The sequence below is a fragment of the Rutidosis leptorrhynchoides genome, chromosome 1 (assembly GCF_046630445.1).
Source record: "Rutidosis leptorrhynchoides isolate AG116_Rl617_1_P2 chromosome 1, CSIRO_AGI_Rlap_v1, whole genome shotgun sequence".
Classification (NCBI taxonomy): Eukaryota; Viridiplantae; Streptophyta; class Magnoliopsida; order Asterales; family Asteraceae; genus Rutidosis; species Rutidosis leptorrhynchoides.
The window spans coordinates 414,111,353-414,130,692 of NC_092333.1; the positions used below are offsets into that span (position 1 = coordinate 414,111,353).

A 19,340-nucleotide genomic window follows, 5' to 3' on the forward strand; every position below is an offset into this window, starting at 1 on the left:
AAACAACGCGACATCCACTTCTTTACCATGTGGTGTCTTAAACAACGCGACAATGCCACATTCATACGACACAAATAAATACATTATATACACATACGCATAATTATTCCACTCACCTTATGCCGTCGGTGATTACTAAACCAAGCTTGAATTCCGAGGTAACGTACCTATTTCACAAGCATATAATCAATCAATCGACTTGGCCTAAACTCATAACACACATCATCCTAGGTCATCTTGACCCATTTTGACACTTAACCCTAATTTGGGTCATTCTTACCAAAAACCCTAACTCTTGGCACTCGAGGCCTTCATACACTTTAAATCACTAGATTTTAACACAAAACACTAACGTTAACCAATCTTGGTCCATTTTGACCCGTTTGACTCAATAAAAGTCAATACACCCATTTTGGGTCATTTATACCCAAATCACACCCATTTACACTTCCCTAAGGTGTTCTAGCAAATTATTAGCCAATTAGGGTTTCATAACAACAATTAATACATTTAAAACCCTAGCTTACACATAATTGAGTCTACATGACCCAAATTACCCAAGAACACCCAATTTACCTACAAATGGGTCTTAGTGTTCATCTTCAACACAAACCCTAACCCATACACGAAAACAAAACAAGAATTGAAAGTTAAGGCATACCACAACTATCAAAATGTAGCAAATGACGAGATGAACAACTTTAGAACTTGGACTTTAGCAAGAAACCCTCTTCTTCCTCTTCAAAGTGAGCTTTCCCTCTCTAAAACTCACTCTCTCACTAAAATAAATTGGGAGGTGATTAGGTTGGTGAACAAGGGAGTAGATGAGCTCCCAAACTACTGAACCAAGCATTAAACTCGGCCTTGATGTGAATTTACCAAAATACCCCCAAAATATCTAATTTAAAAAGAGAAAGGGATCTGTCACAGACAGTTGGCGCGGCGCGCCACAAGGCCGCGCGGCGCGCAACCCTGCCAGTTCAGCTCCTTTTGTATTTTAAATACACGCAACAGAACCCCGTTTCAAGTACCGTACATTACACTTATATACACTTATGTACACTATAAATAATCGGGTCTTACAACTCTTCCCCACTTATTCGGATTGCGACCTCGCAATCCATGCCGCATGACAAGCGGGAAGATAAACCAACACAAACTCTTCAGGTTCCCAAGTGAACTCGGAACCCTTATTCCGCCGCCATTGAACTTTAAAAGTCCTAACCTCCTTATGCCTCAACCTCTTGACCTTTTCATCAAGTATTGCAATTGGCTCTTCAACATACTCCAACTTATTGTTTAGCTCAATTTCATCTAAAGGCATCCATGAAGAATCATCCGCAAGGCACTTACGGAGGTGAGAAACATGAAACGTGCTATGGATCCCCGCAAGCTCTTCGGGCAATTCCAATCGATATGCAACTTCACCAACACGAGCTAAGACTTTAAACGGCCCAATAAACCGAGGACCTAACTTTCCCCGTTTTCGAAATCGAATAATACCCTTCCATGGCGAAACCTTAAGCATTACCATGTCGCCCTCTTGGAATTCGATCGTTCGTCTACGTTTATCGGCATACGACTTTTGTCTATCTTGAGCCTTTTTCAAATGTTCGCGAATAATATCAATCTTGTTATTCGTCTCTAAAACCAAATCGGTACTTCCGATTTCTCTTTGACCCACTTCTCCCCAACAAATGGGAGTTCGACACCTTCGGCCATAAAGCATCTCGTAAGGTGGCATCCCGATACTAGTATGAAAACTATTATTGTATGAGAATTCCACCAAGGGTAAATGCTCATCCCAACTACCACCAAAATCAATGATGCACGCCCGTAGCATATCTTCCAAAGTTTGATTCGTACGCTCGGTTTGACCGTCCGTTTGAGGATGATACGCCGTGCTCAACTTTAATTGTGTACCCATATCTTCATGAAACTTTTCCCAAAATCGAGATGTAAAACGGGTATCTCGATCCGAAATAATAGATATAGGAACGCCATGTCGCGAGACCACTTCCTTGATAAACAACTTAGCCAAGGCCTCCGACGATATTGCTTCTTTAATGGGAAGAAACAAGGCACTTTTCGTCAACCGGTCCACGATCACCCAAATCGAATCATATTGAGTTCTCGCCGTCTTAGGTAACTTAGTGATGAAATCCATGGTAATGTGCTCCCATTTCCACTTCGGGATTTCTAACGGTTGCAACTTACCATACGGCTTTTGATGCTCGGCTTTAACTTGCAAACAAGTAACACATCGTTCGACGTATTTTACAACATCGCGTTTCATGCCCGGCCACCAATAATCTTTCTTCAAGTCATGATACATTTTCGTCGCGCCCGGATGAATGGAATATTTCGACTTATGTGCTTCATCGAGTAGCACCCGTCGGTAATCACCCGTCTTAGGCACCCACACCCTTCCTTGAAAGGACAACAAACCCCGCGGACCCATAGTAATAAACTCCGATTGGCCCACAATTCGTTCCGTGTGCTTATCGTGAACATAAGCCTCTATTTGGTCTTCAACCATCTTTTCAAGAAAGTCGTTAGTGATAATCAAACGTAACGATGTTATACGTATTGCCGGATGTTGAGTCTTTCGACTTAACGCATCCGCGACCACATTCGCCTTACCCGGATGGTAAAGTATCTCACAATCATAATCTTTCACCACATCCATCCATCTACGTTGACGATAATTCAAATCCCTTTGAGTAAAAAGGTGTTTCAAATTCTTATGATCCGAATATATCGTACACTTGACACCATACAAGTAGTGGCGCCAAATTTTCAACGCATGCACAACCGCCGCCATTTCAAGATCATGAGTCGGGTACCTCGTTTCGTGTTCCTTTAATTGTCGAGAGGCATAAGCAATGACTTTACCCCTTTGCATAAGAACGCACCCGAGCCCATTTAAGGAAGCATCACAATAAACCACCATGTCTTCGATGCCTTCCGGTAACACTAATACCGGAGCTTGACACAACTTCTCTTTCAATGATTGAAAAGCAATTTCTTGCTCGTTTTCCCAATTGAACTTAGCACTCTTCCTCGTCAACTTTGTTAATGGGGAAGCAATCTTAGAAAAGTCTTGGATAAACCGACGATAATAACCGGCCAATCCGAGAAAACTTCGGATCTCCGTGGGCGTAGTCGGTCGTCCCCAACTCTTCACCGTCTCAATCTTCCCCGGATCCACTTGGATACCGCTTTCGTTCACAATGTGACCAAGGAATTGAACCTCCCTTAGCCAAAATTCACATTTAGAGAACTTTGCATACAACTTCTCTTTTCTTAGCGTCTTTAAAACTTCACGTAAGTGACGTTCATGTTCGTGCATACTTTTTGAGTAGACTAGTATGTCGTCAATGAATACAATAACCGACTTGTCCAACATAGGTTGGCACACCCGGTTCATAAGATCCATGAATGCCGCCGGTGCATTCGTAAGACCGAAGGGCATAACTACAAATTCATAATGCCCGTAACGCGTTCGGAAAGCCGTTTTCTCAATATCTTCCTCACGGACCCGCATTTGGTGATAGCCGGACCGTAAGTCGATCTTAGAGAAATACGTTGCGCCTTGAAGTTGATCAAACAAATCGTCGATCCTAGGTAGTGGATAACGATTCTTGATCGTCACTTTATTCAACTCTCGGTAATCAATGCACATACGCATACTACCGTCTTTCTTCTTCACAAATAAGACCGGAGCGCCCCATGGCGAAGCACTCGGTCGGATAAAACCTTTCTCGAGCAATTCTTGAATTTGATTCAATAACTCTTGCATCTCCGTTGGTGCTAAACGATAAGGAGTTTTAGCAATGGGGGTAGCCCCCGGAACCAACTCGATGCGAAATTCGACTTGTCTTTCCGCCGGGACACCCGGTAACTCATCCGGAAAGACATCTTCAAACTCATTAACTACCGGAATTTCACGAATTGGTGGTGGCTCATTACGAGTGTCGACAACATGAGCAAGGAAAGCCATACCACCGGTAACAACGTGACGTCGTGCCCGAGCAAATGTGCATATCGGCACCGATCTCCTTCGTTTGTCACCATGAATAATCATCTCTCCCCCACTTGGGGTCTTTACACGAATAAACTTGTCGTGGCACGCAATATTGGCTCTATAACGATCGAGCCAATCCATACCAACGACAACATCAAAATCACCCAAAGTCATCGGAATAAGATCAATTTCGAAACTTTCGGCGCCAAACACAACATTGCAATTTTTACACACATCAACCACTAGCGCCGTCTTGCCATCCGCTATTTCAACTTCTACCGGACGACTCAACTTTACTAGCGGTTTATTTAACTTAGGCACAAATCTTGGAGATACGAAAGACAAATTAGCACCACTATCAAAAAGTATCCGAGCCGGATTAGAATTAACCATGAAAGTACCTGAAACGACTTCATTGGATTGTTTAGCTTCTTCATTAGACATCAAGTAGTTACGACCCCTAGCCGTACCCGCCGCCTTCTCTATCCGCTTAGCATTATCATTACGCAACTCGGGACACTCGGGCCGTTTGTGCCCTTCTTTACCGCAATTGAAACAAGTAAACTTGGGTGTAGTAGAGGGATTGGTGCAATCACGGGCCATATGTCCCTTTCGCCCACAATTATGGCAAGTATAACGAAACTCTCCCGGCGCACTCTTCTTGACACTTCCGACACTCTCGGTTGCACCCTTCTTTGAAAAGTTTGACTTCTTGCTTGAAAAATTTGAATGACTAGAACCTTCAAACTTTCTCTTCCTCAACACAATCGCTTCAAACCCTTTCGCCATATTAAACAACTCATCGAAGCTCTTTACCACATTTACGCTAATCTTTTCTTGATAACTGTCATTCAAGGTTCGATAGAAATCTTCTTTCAACATTTTATCATTCCCGACATACTCCGGGCAGAATTGCGTCTTGGACAAGAACACGGATTTGAGAGTGTTCAAGTCCATCGACCCTTGCCTCAAGGTACGTAGCTCGTCCTTAAGTCTTGTAAGATCGGCCGAAGTTCGGTACTCATCGAAGAACTCCGCTTTAAATTCCTCCCAAGTGAAGTCCATACATTGTTCTTCACCATAGAGTTGGATCTTAGCATCCCACCACAATTTCGCGTCACCCCTTAACATGCTACAACCATACCTAGTCTTCTTGTCGGGTGGACACTCACAAGTACGGAAGGCCCCTTCCATATCGGAGATGAATCGGGCACTCTTGAGTGGGTCCCGATCGCCCTCAAAAGTAGGAGGTTGAGCATCCCTAAAGTTCTTGAAGAAAAAGTCACGCCTTCCCCCATTTTCTTCTTGAAGAGCAATCTTAATTTGCTCCTTAACCAAAGTGACGACTTGTTCGTCAATCGTCTCGAGAAATATCTTCTTAACATCTTCGCGAAACTCCGCCTTTTGGCGTTCAAAGATGGCCTCAACCTTGGCCGTGAACTCGGGGTCCTCGCTCGTGCCCCCATTATCAAGTTCGGTGTCGTGTCCGTTTCGCGTCCTCATTCTATAAAACGGAAAAGATTAAATAACGAAACGAAAGACATGACAATGCACATCTCGCTCGACGATCATCGTACATCGCTTGTTTGACACGATTTGCACCCGTAGTAAGGGTAGCTAATCATTACTACGCGAGCACGTCGCGCTAACGCGCTAGTACAATGTCCATTTCGCTCGATGATTACTATACAACACAATCAATAATGCATGATTAGTTCACATAAACCTATGTACTAACCAAGACCCGGTCCGACCCAAAGTCCTACAAGTCCCGCACAATACGCACACAAAAGTCTAAGTCTAGGCGCCTATCTCAAGTCACCTAAATCCCTTAGACCATGCTCTGATACCACTTGTAACAACCCAAACCGTAACCGACCAAACACGACGAAATTGCAAACAAAAAAAAAATTTCTGGTGCAGGCAATCTGCGCGGCGCGCCAGGTGGCCGCGCGGCGCGCCAAATCACCTGGACAGCCCGCTGTCCCCGGAAGTCTATTTAACGAAAATGTTTGACTAGTTCCCGACATTTTTAGCCAAAACGCTTTTAACCATACATTCATATATGTAAAACTAGCACATAACTAAGGTTTGAGCGAGTTTTACAAAGTGGGGCCCACACGTGCCCAAAACGCCACTAAGTTTAAAATACAATGTTTAATACAAATTAGAGTTTCGACCACAAAAGGTTTAATTGCCAAACGACACAACGAGCATGGTGTTCGGGGTTAAACTACCCAAGTCTCGGTCAAACTCCAAGCCATAACCCAAAAGTGCTTCCTAATCATCGAAGCGGGAAACTCAATCCAAGGTAATGCCCTTACCCTTGTCCACACACGAACCTATAAAAAGGTAAACAACGAGAGGGTAAGCAAAGCTTAGTGAGCAAAATAATTATACATATACATATATAATCTACCTACTTGCATCACTTACACAACATCATACGCGGGATCAACAATTCGCCAATCATGCAACAATAATATGCATATACCAATAACCGCAATTCCACAAGTAGCTAATAATACAATAGCATACGATTCATAATTAAATACTTTCAATACATAATTCACGCAACCTTGGTTAACCAATTCGAACAAGGGAAACGGTACATACAAGACCGTTGGAGTTCATAACATCCGTTAGTGCTACTTAATCAACGCGTAGTCACTAATCCCCCGGGTGATGTCTTAAACAACGCGACTCACTCACCCTTTACAATGTGGCGTCTTAAACAACGCGACGATTCCACATACCATTCAATACGATGGATGGTGTCTTAAACAACGCGACATCCCCTCCATTACATTGTGGTGTCTTAAACAACGCGACATCCACTTCTTTACCATGTGGTGTCTTAAACAACGCGACAATGCCACATTCATACGACACAAATAAATACATTATATACACATACGCATAATTATTCCACTCACCTTATGCCGTCGGTGATTACTAAACCAAGCTTGAATTCCGAGGTAACGTACCTATTTCACAAGCATATAATCAATCAATCGACTTGGCCTAAACTCATAACACACATCATCCTAGGTCATCTTGACCCATTTTGACACTTAACCCTAATTTGGGTCATTCTTACCAAAAACCCTAACTCTTGGCACTCGAGGCCTTCATACACTTTAAATCACTAGATTTTAACACAAAACACTAACGTTAACCAATCTTGGTCCATTTTGACCCGTTTGACTCAATAAAAGTCAATACACCCATTTTGGGTCATTTATACCCAAATCACACCCATTTACACTTCCCTAAGGTGTTCTAGCAAATTATTAGCCAATTAGGGTTTCATAACAACAATTAATACATTTAAAACCCTAGCTTACACATAATTGAGTCTACATGACCCAAATTACCCAAGAACACCCAATTTACCTACAAATGGGTCTTAGTGTTCATCTTCAACACAAACCCTAACCCATACACGAAAACAAAACAAGAATTGAAAGTTAAGGCATACCACAACTATCAAAATGTAGCAAATGACGAGATGAACAACTTTAGAACTTGGACTTTAGCAAGAAACCCTCTTCTTCCTCTTCAAAGTGAGCTTTCCCTCTCTAAAACTCACTCTCTCACTAAAATAAATTGGGAGGTGATTAGGTTGGTGAACAAGGGAGTAGATGAGCTCCCAAACTACTGAACCAAGCATTAAACTCGGCCTTGATGTGAATTTACCAAAATACCCCCAAAATATCTAATTTAAAAAGAGAAAGGGATCTGTCACAGACAGTTGGCGCGGCGCGCCACAAGGCCGCGCGGCGCGCAACCCTGCCAGTTCAGCTCCTTTTGTATTTTAAATACACGCAACAGAACCCCGTTTCAAGTACCGTACATTACACTTATATACACTTATGTACACTATAAATAATCGGGTCTTACAATGACACTTGGCTCTCCATGCTTGATTGTAAGAAATGCTCACCCGAAAACGGTTGCCAACATCATCACGTATATCTTTTGGATTATAGTCTCGATTTGCAGCTTTGAACGATTCCATCAGAATACTTCCTAGCACCTTTTTGGTTGCATATTTATTATTTTCCATAATTTGGGTACGTGAGCATGTGTGTACGTCATGCAATTTCTTTACGATGAAGTTGTCAGTGTGGCGTATTTTGTATGCACTACATTTCCACTCACAATTTGGAAACATGCATTTAGCGGTGAATCGAGATTTGTCCGACTTTACAAGCTTAATTTGAAAGTTTTCTTCAAGACATTTTGTGTATAGATGGTTTACAAAATCATCCTTGTTTAAAAAAGTTTGTCGAACTTTAATCAAATCGGATACTCTATAACTGGTTGTTATTTGGCTCGTAGATTCAGTCTCTTGGTCATGCTCACTCAATAAAAGTGGCATATTCCAGAATACATCCTTTTTTTCTTCCTCTTCTTCATCTTCATCTTGATCTTCTCTGTCATTTTCTTCCTCCGAAGCACTAAACGCGACAACTGATTCAAAAGGGTGATCTGTTTTTTTTTAATTTTACATACATTCTCAACTCCATAGTTGAAGAAATCAAACTCTTCTGTGTTTGGAGGTGGTACTTCAGGTCGTGCTTCTTCCAAATTGGGTGTCTGAAGGTTTGTTTGGGCCTCGTTTGTTGGTAGGTTTTGTTGAACATCGTGTGTTGGTAGGTTTTGATGGACATTGTGTATTGGTAGGATTTGCACTGACTGTAAGTTTTCTGGAAGTTGATGCATTGTAACTTTGTCGACAATGTAAATATTAATAGGAGCATTTGATATTGCATGTTGTAGAAAATCACGAAAGTCTTCATAATCATCAGTAATATCAAAAACAAGATTATCGACAACATATCTCATTGAAACAGGAGCATTAGGTGGCAAATTAATTTTTCTAAGAACATTTTTTAACAATATTCTTCGAGTAATTGGTTTTTGGGGAGCAATTGAGAGTTTTAATCGTGCTCTAAAACAATCTAGAGGCAAATACATAGGTAAGTTATTAATAAATTGAAAAGAACCACCACAACATATATGAATAACAAAGGTTTCATTATCACTAAAACTCATTATTTAAAACAAAGAAAGTTACCTTAATGAAGCTTGAAATTATATGATTTATGTGGAAATGAAGTGAAAATGGAGCTGGTAATATGTAGTTCCAGGTATAATAACAAAGAAAGAAATAAAAAGTTATCCGTAATAGTACAAAAATCGTACAAAATCTTATCCACGAAATCATGGAAATCTTATCGGGATAAGACGCAAGACGCAAGACGCAAAGGCGCAAGTCGCAAGACGCAATACGCAAGGACGCAAGTCTGTTTGTTGCGTTTGGAAGTAACGCAAGGTCGCAAGGTCGCAAAGACGCAAGGTCGTAAGGACGCAAGGAGTCTTGCGCCTTGCGAGGGAAAATTGTCAACTTTTTTTTTTAAGGGCTGTCAGTCAACATGCTTAAAAAAAAAGGGCATTTTGGTGATAATCCCGATTGGTCCTAGATCATCTAATTTAATACCCTGAACTTATGATACTTATTTAGTTAATTATTAATTTAGTTGAAGAATGATTAATAGATACGAAAAAGACAAGTATATTGTTAATAAATTTGAATTGAGCCTTCACTATTTTGATCATATCTTAACTCTGAGTTAGTTGATTCAAAAGTCCAAATGTTCGTAACTCAAAAATTCTACAATATTACTTACTCAAGATTAAGCGGGGACGGTTGCCCCTCTTTGTTTTTTAAAAGATCCAACCCAGCTCAAACATGAATATTTATATGAGGTTGGAGAATATGTGACTGTTATACATTTAAGTTATGTGTAAAACCATACATTATGGGTTAAGACAAGTAAAAAACTTATTTTTCAATGTTTCAATATTTTTATAATAATAATGAACTAGTGAGATATTTAGATCTACACCCAACTAGGTGTACAACACCTCATATATTCACATTGCACTATTTTTTTTATTTTTTTTTTTATGCTATATGCTAAAACATACTCAGAATTTCGTCGTTTCAGTTGTTTCGGATTGTCGTTTTGAGTTTGCGTTCACACTACAATCTGCCCCTCAACTTTAGCTCAATTTACACAACGACCTCTCAAGTTTACAATTTTTCAGAGGTTGAAAGTGTAAATATATAATTTTATTAAAATAAAAGAAACTAATTCCACCCGAATTTTTAACGGGCCCTATCTTCTCGATCGGTGCGAGTTAAATTTTTTCGAGACCACTGTTCAACTCGAAATAATTTTACGAACACAACGCGACTAACTATACGCGAGACGGACATCATTAAAAAACATTAAATATTTCGGGCTATATTTCATACATATACATACATGTACAACAAACAACCCAACCTATTAGATCCAACCTATTAGAGATATTAGGTACCAAACAACGTATATCCAAATTCGACCGCGCGTTGAATACAACCGCAACAACGCGCGGTCGAATTCGTTCCTAGTTTACATATATTCGTGGAAATATTCATTAAGACTGAGTGTTTTTGCCTTCAATATTCAATATCAATAAATAAAATAAAATCAATAAAAGGGACATCCAAACAACCCTGAAATGTAATGTCGGCAAAAAGTTTTACGGGTTAATTGCGTTAAATAGAAATCGTGAAGGTAGTAATATGTAAATTACCATTTGATACAGACAGCCAACGCCAGAAACACCACGAAATCTTTTCAATCGACGTGCAAAATCTTCAATCTTTTCAACCAACAAAACCCAAAATTAAAAAAACAGTTAGGTTTTCAAAATCGTCCTTTTCCTTCAATAATTGCCCACACTTATATTTCACAACCAGTAGCATCAATTTATTCAAAAACCTTGATTCTTTTGTTATATATATTCATTACAATTACAATATAACACAAAGTTATCGCTAATTTAATTATAGTTTGATTCGCGCTTCATCAACATCATCATCATCATCATCATCATCATCATCTCCTCTACAAATTATACAAAAATTATCACATTGTTTGTTGAATGTTGCTCTTATGCAGGTAAATTAAAATAATGCACGTGCATGCATTTACAAGTTTTCATACGGCATTATGTGATTAATTTTTAATAATTGTGATGTATAATCAGATAAAAATGCAGAGATATTGAACGTGCACGTATCCGTTTTTTTATTTCGATTGCTGAAGAATGATGTCTGCGAGAAATAAAAGGACGGATGCTGATCATAAATCAGGTATTTATGACTTATTTTTCTTTCGGTTTTTTGAATTATTGAATAATATTAAATGTGTAAATGTGTATGTCTAGACATATGATGTTAGGGTTATAAGAGATTAATAACTTTGATTTTAGGGTTAGGAAAAAATTGGTGTATCATGTATGTAATGTAATACTAATTGCTAATTCCAAAATATATGCATTAATATGTGAGGTAATTGATGTCTCTTTGTTTGACTTGGTTCTACTTTGACCTTTCAGTAGCTAATTGATATAATGAAGTACTAATCTGTAGGTATGCATTAGATTTTTAGTTATACATACGGTTTGACAATGTTGTTAATAAGTAATTTTTCTAATATTTATCATCATCATAGTGGACTATCAAATGGTTGATAGAACTGAATCGTTTAAATATAACATTAAACTTAAAAATGATTGAATATGATCAGTGTTCAAGTTTTGACTGTTGACAGAACTGAAATGAAATAATATTTTAATGTTGCTAAATTGTTTGTATGTCTAACTTTCCTTGATTCCAATACGTTACCTCATTTTTTTTACTATGACCTCTGATTTATGCACTTATAATTGCAGGAGCTTCCCTCTATGACCTCTTAAAAATAGATAATGATAATGATCGGTTAGACGACGAGACTTCATTTTCCGGTACTTTCAAGTTTATTGTTATTCTATTCGTTATTTGATGATCAATAACTTTTTTTTCTCTTTCCAAATATACAAGTAGAAGTTTATGTTTAAAAGTAATGGTGACATTAACATAGCAATATGGCAATGTATTACTTATTTTATCCTCGAAAGTCTGTTTTACTTGCATACTACCTCTTACCTCAATTTATTCAAATATTTGATATTGATATAATCATTATTGTAATTGTAATAACCAAATTGTTGGCTTTGGCTGCAAATTTGATATTCCTAATCAGATTCAAAGCAGAAGCTGGAAAACTTTTTATCTGAATGTGGCAATGAATTATGTGCTGATTGCGGATCTCCAAATCCAAAATGGGTGTAAGTGCACTCATATTTTCCACTTATCCACCGCTTTGCGTCATCTATTTTTGTATTGTGATCTAATTGACATTTACTTTGTCGGTGTGACTAGATCTGTGAATCTTGGAGCATTTGTGTGTATTAAGTGTTCTGGAGTACATAGAAGCCTCGGAGTGCATATATCAAAGGTACGGTAATAATTACTTGCTCCATTATGATTTTCGATTTATAAATATGTGCAATGTGCAATTAAATAAAGACTGCAACAAATGTCCGAATTTGAGGAAAGTTGGGGTTTAGTAACACTTATTCTAACATAAGGAAATTGTTTACGGGTTTTATATCCAAGTACAAGCTCATTTCTTCTCTTCTTCTTTCTATTATACGCTTGTGAGCCTGAACCGTCAAACATGAATGCAGACTTGCGGAGTCCATATCAGTTAGAAGTGGAAAACGGGAGGTTCACGCAGGCTGGGTAATGGGTCAAAACATAATATCTTGTACGGGTTGGGTTGGCCAGATACCCTTTTTGTTATAACATGAATTTTTTTTTAATTACTAATTAGTGTTTCAATAATGATCACAAAGACTATTATTGTATTAAGAATCTAATAGTATGAATCGAAGATTTTGTATGTTAGAAATACATTTTATGGCAACTTTCTACCCATGGAACCAGTTTGAACCGCTTCGTTTTTGCTAAATTTTTATTGTTCAGTTGGGTCAGATCGTGTATTTGTATAAATAACTTGTAAACAAATTGTTACTGTAGATACTATCAGTGAATCTAGATGATTGGACAGAGGAAGATGTTGATAATGTGATTAAACTTGGTGGAAATATTGCGGTAAATAAGAAATATGAAGACAGCATTCCTAGCAGCTGTAAAAAACCACAACCAGATTCTTCCATAGAAGAGCGTACCGATTTTATCAAGTAATGGAAGAATTACAAGTGTTAGAGGTGGCAAAATGTGTGGTTGGTAATGGATCTGGATGGGTAACTTTTAAGTAACGATTGTGTTGAGCTAAAACCTTTTTTTTTTTTTTGTTACAATTTCCATAACAAAAACAACAGTTTAGCACGTTTCAAAAAGGACAAATAGCCCAAAAAGATAATATAGGCCAAAATTTCCCAATAAAGGGAAGTTCGCTTTTCTCATTGCCCGTAAAGGATTCTGGTTTTGATTTGGTGCAAAGAAAGGTCTGTAATTTGGAAAAAAAGTTTAATAGAGGTAATATTCATCGACACGTGCATCCACATAGACGCCACATCATCAAACTAGATGAGGTGGCACCATGTCATCCAATTTCCAAATGCCACGTCATTCATTTTTCTGGATGCACATTGTGGAGGAATATTACATTTATTGAATGTTTTTTTTTTTTTTTTTTTTTTGTTTTTTGTTTTCCTCAAATTATAACTCCTTCTTTGTACCCAAATAAGATAAGAATCCTTTTTGGGCAATGAGAAAAGTGACATTCCGTTTATTGGGAAATTTTGGTCTATATGTTACATGTTTGGGCTATATGTCCATTTAAAAACTACTCGTATATTTTAACAATACTAAAATTATACTCCATTCTAACCGTTTGACCCTTTAAGCTTTAGGGTGATACAACTGAATCAAGTTGCTACCTCTAACTATTAACTACAATTATTACAATAAAACTTGTAGAACAATTTTTGTTTCTGAACTTGATCTATACTCAGGAGAAAGTACGTAATGCAACAATTTTTGAACACTGAAGAACAGTTGTCTTGCCCCTTCACTCCTTCAGCTTTTCACTGCAGTTCAACTGGGTTGAATAATGTAGTAGATAAAAAGTACATAAACAGCGTGCGTTTACATGGTATTGGCCAAGCATTTTTAAACAACAGGAGACGAAAAGATGCTGAACAGAAGCCTGCAAAGAAAAGTCAGTCAACGGTAATGACTTTGCATTATGATCTTGTTTCAATTTAATCATCTCTCGTCCTTGCATTTTTTTGAAAATGATACGTGGTTATGTTAACCTATAGGTGGCAAAACAGTTCAAAAATATTTTTAAATTTTTTGAAAATATTGTAAACATGTATAAAAAATTCTTTTTCAGATACTTTTTTTCTGCAAATTACTTGGTTGACCCGTTAGTGATAAAACAGCAACTGAATCTATCTATTAAGTAACTGGGCTGAAATCGCCACCTCTACTAAATTAATATCCTCTGTAAGTATAACATGTTCTTGACCAAAATAGGTCACTGGGATGTTTATATTTCAACAGATGTATTATTGTATGGCTGAATTTATGTTAAAAATATTTCTAATGTGGCTCTAAAAATTTATTATTCATATCACACTGAAGTTGCCTGCTTGATATGTTGTTTATAGGCAGGTATGGTGGAATTTGTTGGTTTGATAAAGGTGAAGGTGGTCAGAGGCACAGACCTTGTTATTCGAGATGTGAGAAGTAGTGATCCTTATGTTATGCTCTCATTGGGAAATCAAGTAAGCCTAAATCATACGTAAAGATATCTGTTTCTGTTGCATAACTGTAAATGTAGTTGGATATTATACTGGTTTCATCATAAGAAGATCTTGTGTTTCGCTGCAGTCAGTGAGGACGCGATTTATAAAGAACAACCTTAATCCTGTTTGGAATGAAACGTTAATGTTATCGATTCCCGACAACGTTCCACCTTTGGTAGTGGTAAGCTAAATTTTGTTTAAGTTGTATTTTGATTGACTTGGTGATGAATGTTATTATCCCTGAAGGATAAAGATACAAAAAATAGCATAGCAGGTTATAATGTGTAAACCTGCTAACAATGATTAACGAAATTTTTTATTAAATGGACAAACATGCCCTCATGTGCAACGCATGTGACAGGATTTAACGAAATTTTTTAACGTCCGTTAGATGGAAGTACTGTCTTTACAATAGTTGCAAACCACAGTGACTAACCTTATAAAAAAAAGGTTATGGAATGAACCTGCAATTTGGTACAAACCACAGGGACTGTCCTTGTAATTTTGTCGTTTTTTAGTTCCGCGTTCAGATTACTGGAAAAGCGGAGTATTTCTACTCTGATTTACGTGTTTGACATGTTACCTATAAAAGATGCCCCAAATTGGCCCGGTTCACATTAAAGGGTTGATCAAACTAATTCAAAATTAACCTGCTATGCTATTTTGTCACGTGTTGTAAAGTTATTTATATACAGCAATTGTACCCTTTTGTAGTAGTGATAAAATTAAAAAGAATTGGCTAATAAGTTTTAAGGTGTTATGCAGAGTGTTTTTGACAAGGATAAGTTTACAACAGATGATTTTATGGGTGAGGCTGAGATTGATATCGATCCCTTGGTCGCTGCTGCCAAAGCGTTAGAAATATGTAATCCCACCGATCCCTCAGCGCAAATCGAAAAGGTGACAGATGGAAAAGACAAAAATCCCGTCGTCAATAATGGGATGATCACTGTCGCAGACGGGAAAGCAAAACAAGGAATTGTTCTTAAGCTGGAAAACGTTGAGAGTGGTGAGATAGAACTAGAAATTGAATGTGTGCCGTTAACCCAATAAATGTGAGAAAACGCCCAATATTATTAACTAGTTTTTTTCTTCATGTAGGATTTTTGTGATATGCATATGTTATCATAGGGTGGATTTGGGTATGTTTGAGTGATTAGGATGATTAATGTTGTAGTGTATGTAATGTTCATTTGATGTAAGAAATCTCTGTTTATTTATTTTCATGGCCCTCTTTTAGACCAAATATAACGTTTTTAGCGTAAGATAAAATCATCGTATGGCTATCTCGAAATTGTGTGCTTGTTAGGAACTCGACCACTATGGTTTCCTGCATCTTTCTAAGAAAAAAAAATTTTTGTAGTAGCATATTTTGCTAATACCCAATTCACATCAAAAAGACAATCATGAAATCATCATAAATGCTTAGGTCCTCTCCGAACATATCAGTCAGGTAAACTCACGTCGTTGAATGAGATTAACTATAATTTACAATTTCCTCTAATGCGCTCAACGAATGACATTTCATAATGATATACATGGCACAACATAAGAAACTATATCATTATGCTAAAGACCACATGATAGCCTGTAACTATAAACTCGACTCAACAAAAACTGTTAAATATGATGTGTATTGCCTATTCACAAGTTCATAAGACAAATCTTGTCAAAAGAACAACCTTTCAAACAAGTATAAGTTGAAGAAGGAAACGCATACAAGTCATGTCAACCCATTCTTTGTCAACCATCATTACATGCAATACAACATGAAAGATTGTTTTATTCTTTGCCGACGGATCGAGCCAAAATAAATCGAGTGCAATGGAGGGTGAAATAACTTCAACTCTCTGGGGAATCATGAATAACCTTGTATGAAATGTTGATTTCGAAAAGGGTGGTTAATGCTATTGAGTGATTATGACAATATTGTTCGTCTGAGAGTAATTTGTGAGTGAATTCAAAGTGTCAAGTGGTCTTTAACATTTCCAAACTTAGAGCATTTATAGGTGCTCAATGGAGGTTACTCCAAATAACCGTATTTCTTCTATAACATGGGTTGGCAGTTATCTCCACACATTGACACCCGCATTCGCCATGTCCTCCTTAGAGAAGTGCGGAAATTCAGCAACATCAATGACTAGGTATTTTGAAACGATGGACGTAATGAAATTAGGCTTCTGTCTGATACGCTATATTCAAAATTAGGGCACACATCCGGGTCACGTGGCACTTAAATTGGGAAAAGCATGCCTCGCACATGATTTCTTCTTCTTCAACGACAGCAACGGCCAATTGAACCGAGACTCAATCCTGTTAATTCAGTTACAATTGTTTATTGTAGAAATCAGTTAGTGTATCTAGTTATATAGTTGATTGTAACGAACTAGAAGTTAGTTTTTCCAGTTATCAATTTCATTCCTTCTCTGTAATTCGTTCGCAACTTTGGATGTAATAAAATCCGATTAAACTTCATTGTTCTTTCTCAATTATAGAACTTTCAGGTTTAGTAGATAGTTAACTCTGATCATCAATCCAGGTTAACGTATCAATTGGTATCATAGCTACAATTCTGAAATCGATTCTATTCAATTGCTTAAAATGGTGACGTTGACATGATCAAATGATGAAGGTATGCCGAAAGCGGTTAAGAGTGCCATCGCTGAGTTAACTCGTACTATAATGGAGATGTCTGCACAGTTCAACACTCGAATTGATGCAGCTGTCGGTTCAATCAATCATAAATTAGATGATGTAATTGTTCAACAACAATATTTGACCACAAAAGTCAATAAATTCAAGAATGGGGAAGGTACACATCATAGAGGTGCATGTCAAAAATTGACTCGTCTCACAAAGTTAGATTTTCCCAGATCTGAAGGAGAAGATGTCTAGGGATGGCTGTACAGATAATCAGTACTTAAAGTGGATCATACTAAAGATGATGACAAGATACATATAGCTTCTATACACATGTATAAGAAGGCACTGTTGTGGCATCAAGAATATGTTAAGAAGCATGGACCAGATATAGAATGGAATGAATACCAAGATGCTATGCTGTTCTTAAGAGGTTCAAAACAAGTATTGAAGATCCTTTGGCTGAAATCAAAAACTTGAAGGCACACAGATTCATTGCAAGATTATAATGATGAATTTGTGGTTCTTTTGAACAAGGTGGATATCAATGAGAAGCAGTCCATTAGTTGGTATTTGGAAGGCCTGGAGAAGGAATTAGAGATTCCTGTAAGAATGTTTAATCCAAAAACATTAGAGGATGCAATGAGTTTAGTAAGAATGCATAATGAAGATGAGTCACAGTCCATTTGCTTCACCTATAGTTATGGTCAAGAAAAAAGATGGCACTTGGAGGATATGCATTGACTATAAGGAATTAAATGTTAAACTGTCAAAGATAGGTTTTTCATTCCGATCATTGAAGAACTTATAGATGAGTTGAGTGGATCTGTAGTTCATTGTAAGCTGGATTTAAGATCTGGGTACCATCAAATAAGAATGCATGAGGCAGACATACCAAAAACTGATTTTAGAACCCATGAGGGTCATTATGAATTCCTAGTAATGCCATTTGGGCTAACAAATGTCCTTCAACCTTCCAAGATCTGATGAATGATCTTTAAACCATTTATAAGGAGGTTTACTCTGGTGTTTTTTGATGATATCTTCGTATATAGTGCTACTACGGATGAACACATTAAGCATTTGAGAATGATATCATAAGTTATGAGGCAAAATACCCTGTTTGCAAAGAAATCCAAGTGTGTATTTGCTACTTCCAAAGTAGAGTATTCGGGGCATGTTATTTCTGCAGAAGGTGTTTCTACTGATCACCCAACAAAGATAAAAGCTATGGCAAACTGGTTTATGCCTAAAACATTGAGACAGTTGAGAAGTTTTTTGGGATTAACTGGATATTACATGAGATTCATAACAAATTATGCTATGATTAGTAGACCACTGAACTTACTCACAAAGAAAGATTCATTTCTATGGTCAGATTTAGCTACAATAGCTTTTAATGAGACTGATGCTTCTGGGATAGGTATTGGAGCAAATCTGCAGCAAGGAGGTCATCCAATTGCTTTTATAAGCAAGATACTTTCACAAAGACATCAAGCTCTGTCTACTTATGATAGACAGTTCCTGGACATTATGCAAGCATTGGAAAAATAGAGGGGTTTACTATTAGATCATCGATTCATAATCAAGACTGATCACATTAGTCTTAGACATCTGGTTGATCAAAGGTTATATACTCCTACTAAAACTAAATGGTTACCAAAGTTAATAGGGTTTGATTATGACATTGTTTAAAAGAAGGGCAATGATGATGGAGCAGTAGATGCTTTATCTAGGGTACATGGTGATGTTGAATTATTCAATATTCAAGTATCCAACATAGAAAGTGATATGTCTGACAAAATCAAAGTTAATGTGGCCGAGGATGTGGATTTATAGGATCTTATTTCAAGAATGATCAATAATGATGATTCAGTCAAACATTATTCCTGGCAAAGTGAGTAGTTATACAGAAAAGGCATGTTGGTGGAAGGGTCATATGAGTCATTAA

General features: G+C 37.5%; 2 protein-coding genes across 3 annotated transcripts; both read left to right on the top strand.

Annotated features, from left to right (window-relative positions):
• Window positions 1-10,815: 10,815 nt before the first annotated feature.
• LOC139871921 (probable ADP-ribosylation factor GTPase-activating protein AGD11) lies at window positions 10,816-15,989 on the top strand. Of its 2 annotated transcripts, none has more exons than XM_071859677.1 (10): window positions 10,816-11,046; window positions 11,135-11,240; window positions 11,822-11,893; window positions 12,172-12,256; window positions 12,351-12,426; window positions 13,011-13,174; window positions 13,952-14,168; window positions 14,612-14,728; window positions 14,835-14,930; window positions 15,515-15,989. In XM_071859677.1, exons 2-10 carry the CDS (start codon window positions 11,195-11,197, stop codon window positions 15,800-15,802), a joined length of 1,161 nt encoding a protein of 386 aa, XP_071715778.1. In that variant the 5' UTR covers window positions 10,816-11,046; window positions 11,135-11,194; the 3' UTR covers window positions 15,803-15,989. The 2 variants fall into 2 exon arrangements, with proteins under 2 accessions (XP_071715778.1, XP_071715786.1); XM_071859685.1 differs by having other exon boundaries at window positions 11,147-11,240.
• A 2,504-nt stretch (window positions 15,990-18,493) lies between these two features.
• LOC139901820 (uncharacterized mitochondrial protein AtMg00860-like) lies at window positions 18,494-18,943 on the top strand. The gene has a single exon (XM_071884497.1). It carries the CDS (start codon window positions 18,494-18,496, stop codon window positions 18,941-18,943), a length of 450 nt encoding a protein of 149 aa, XP_071740598.1.
• The last annotated feature ends 397 nt before the right edge of the window (window positions 18,944-19,340 follow it).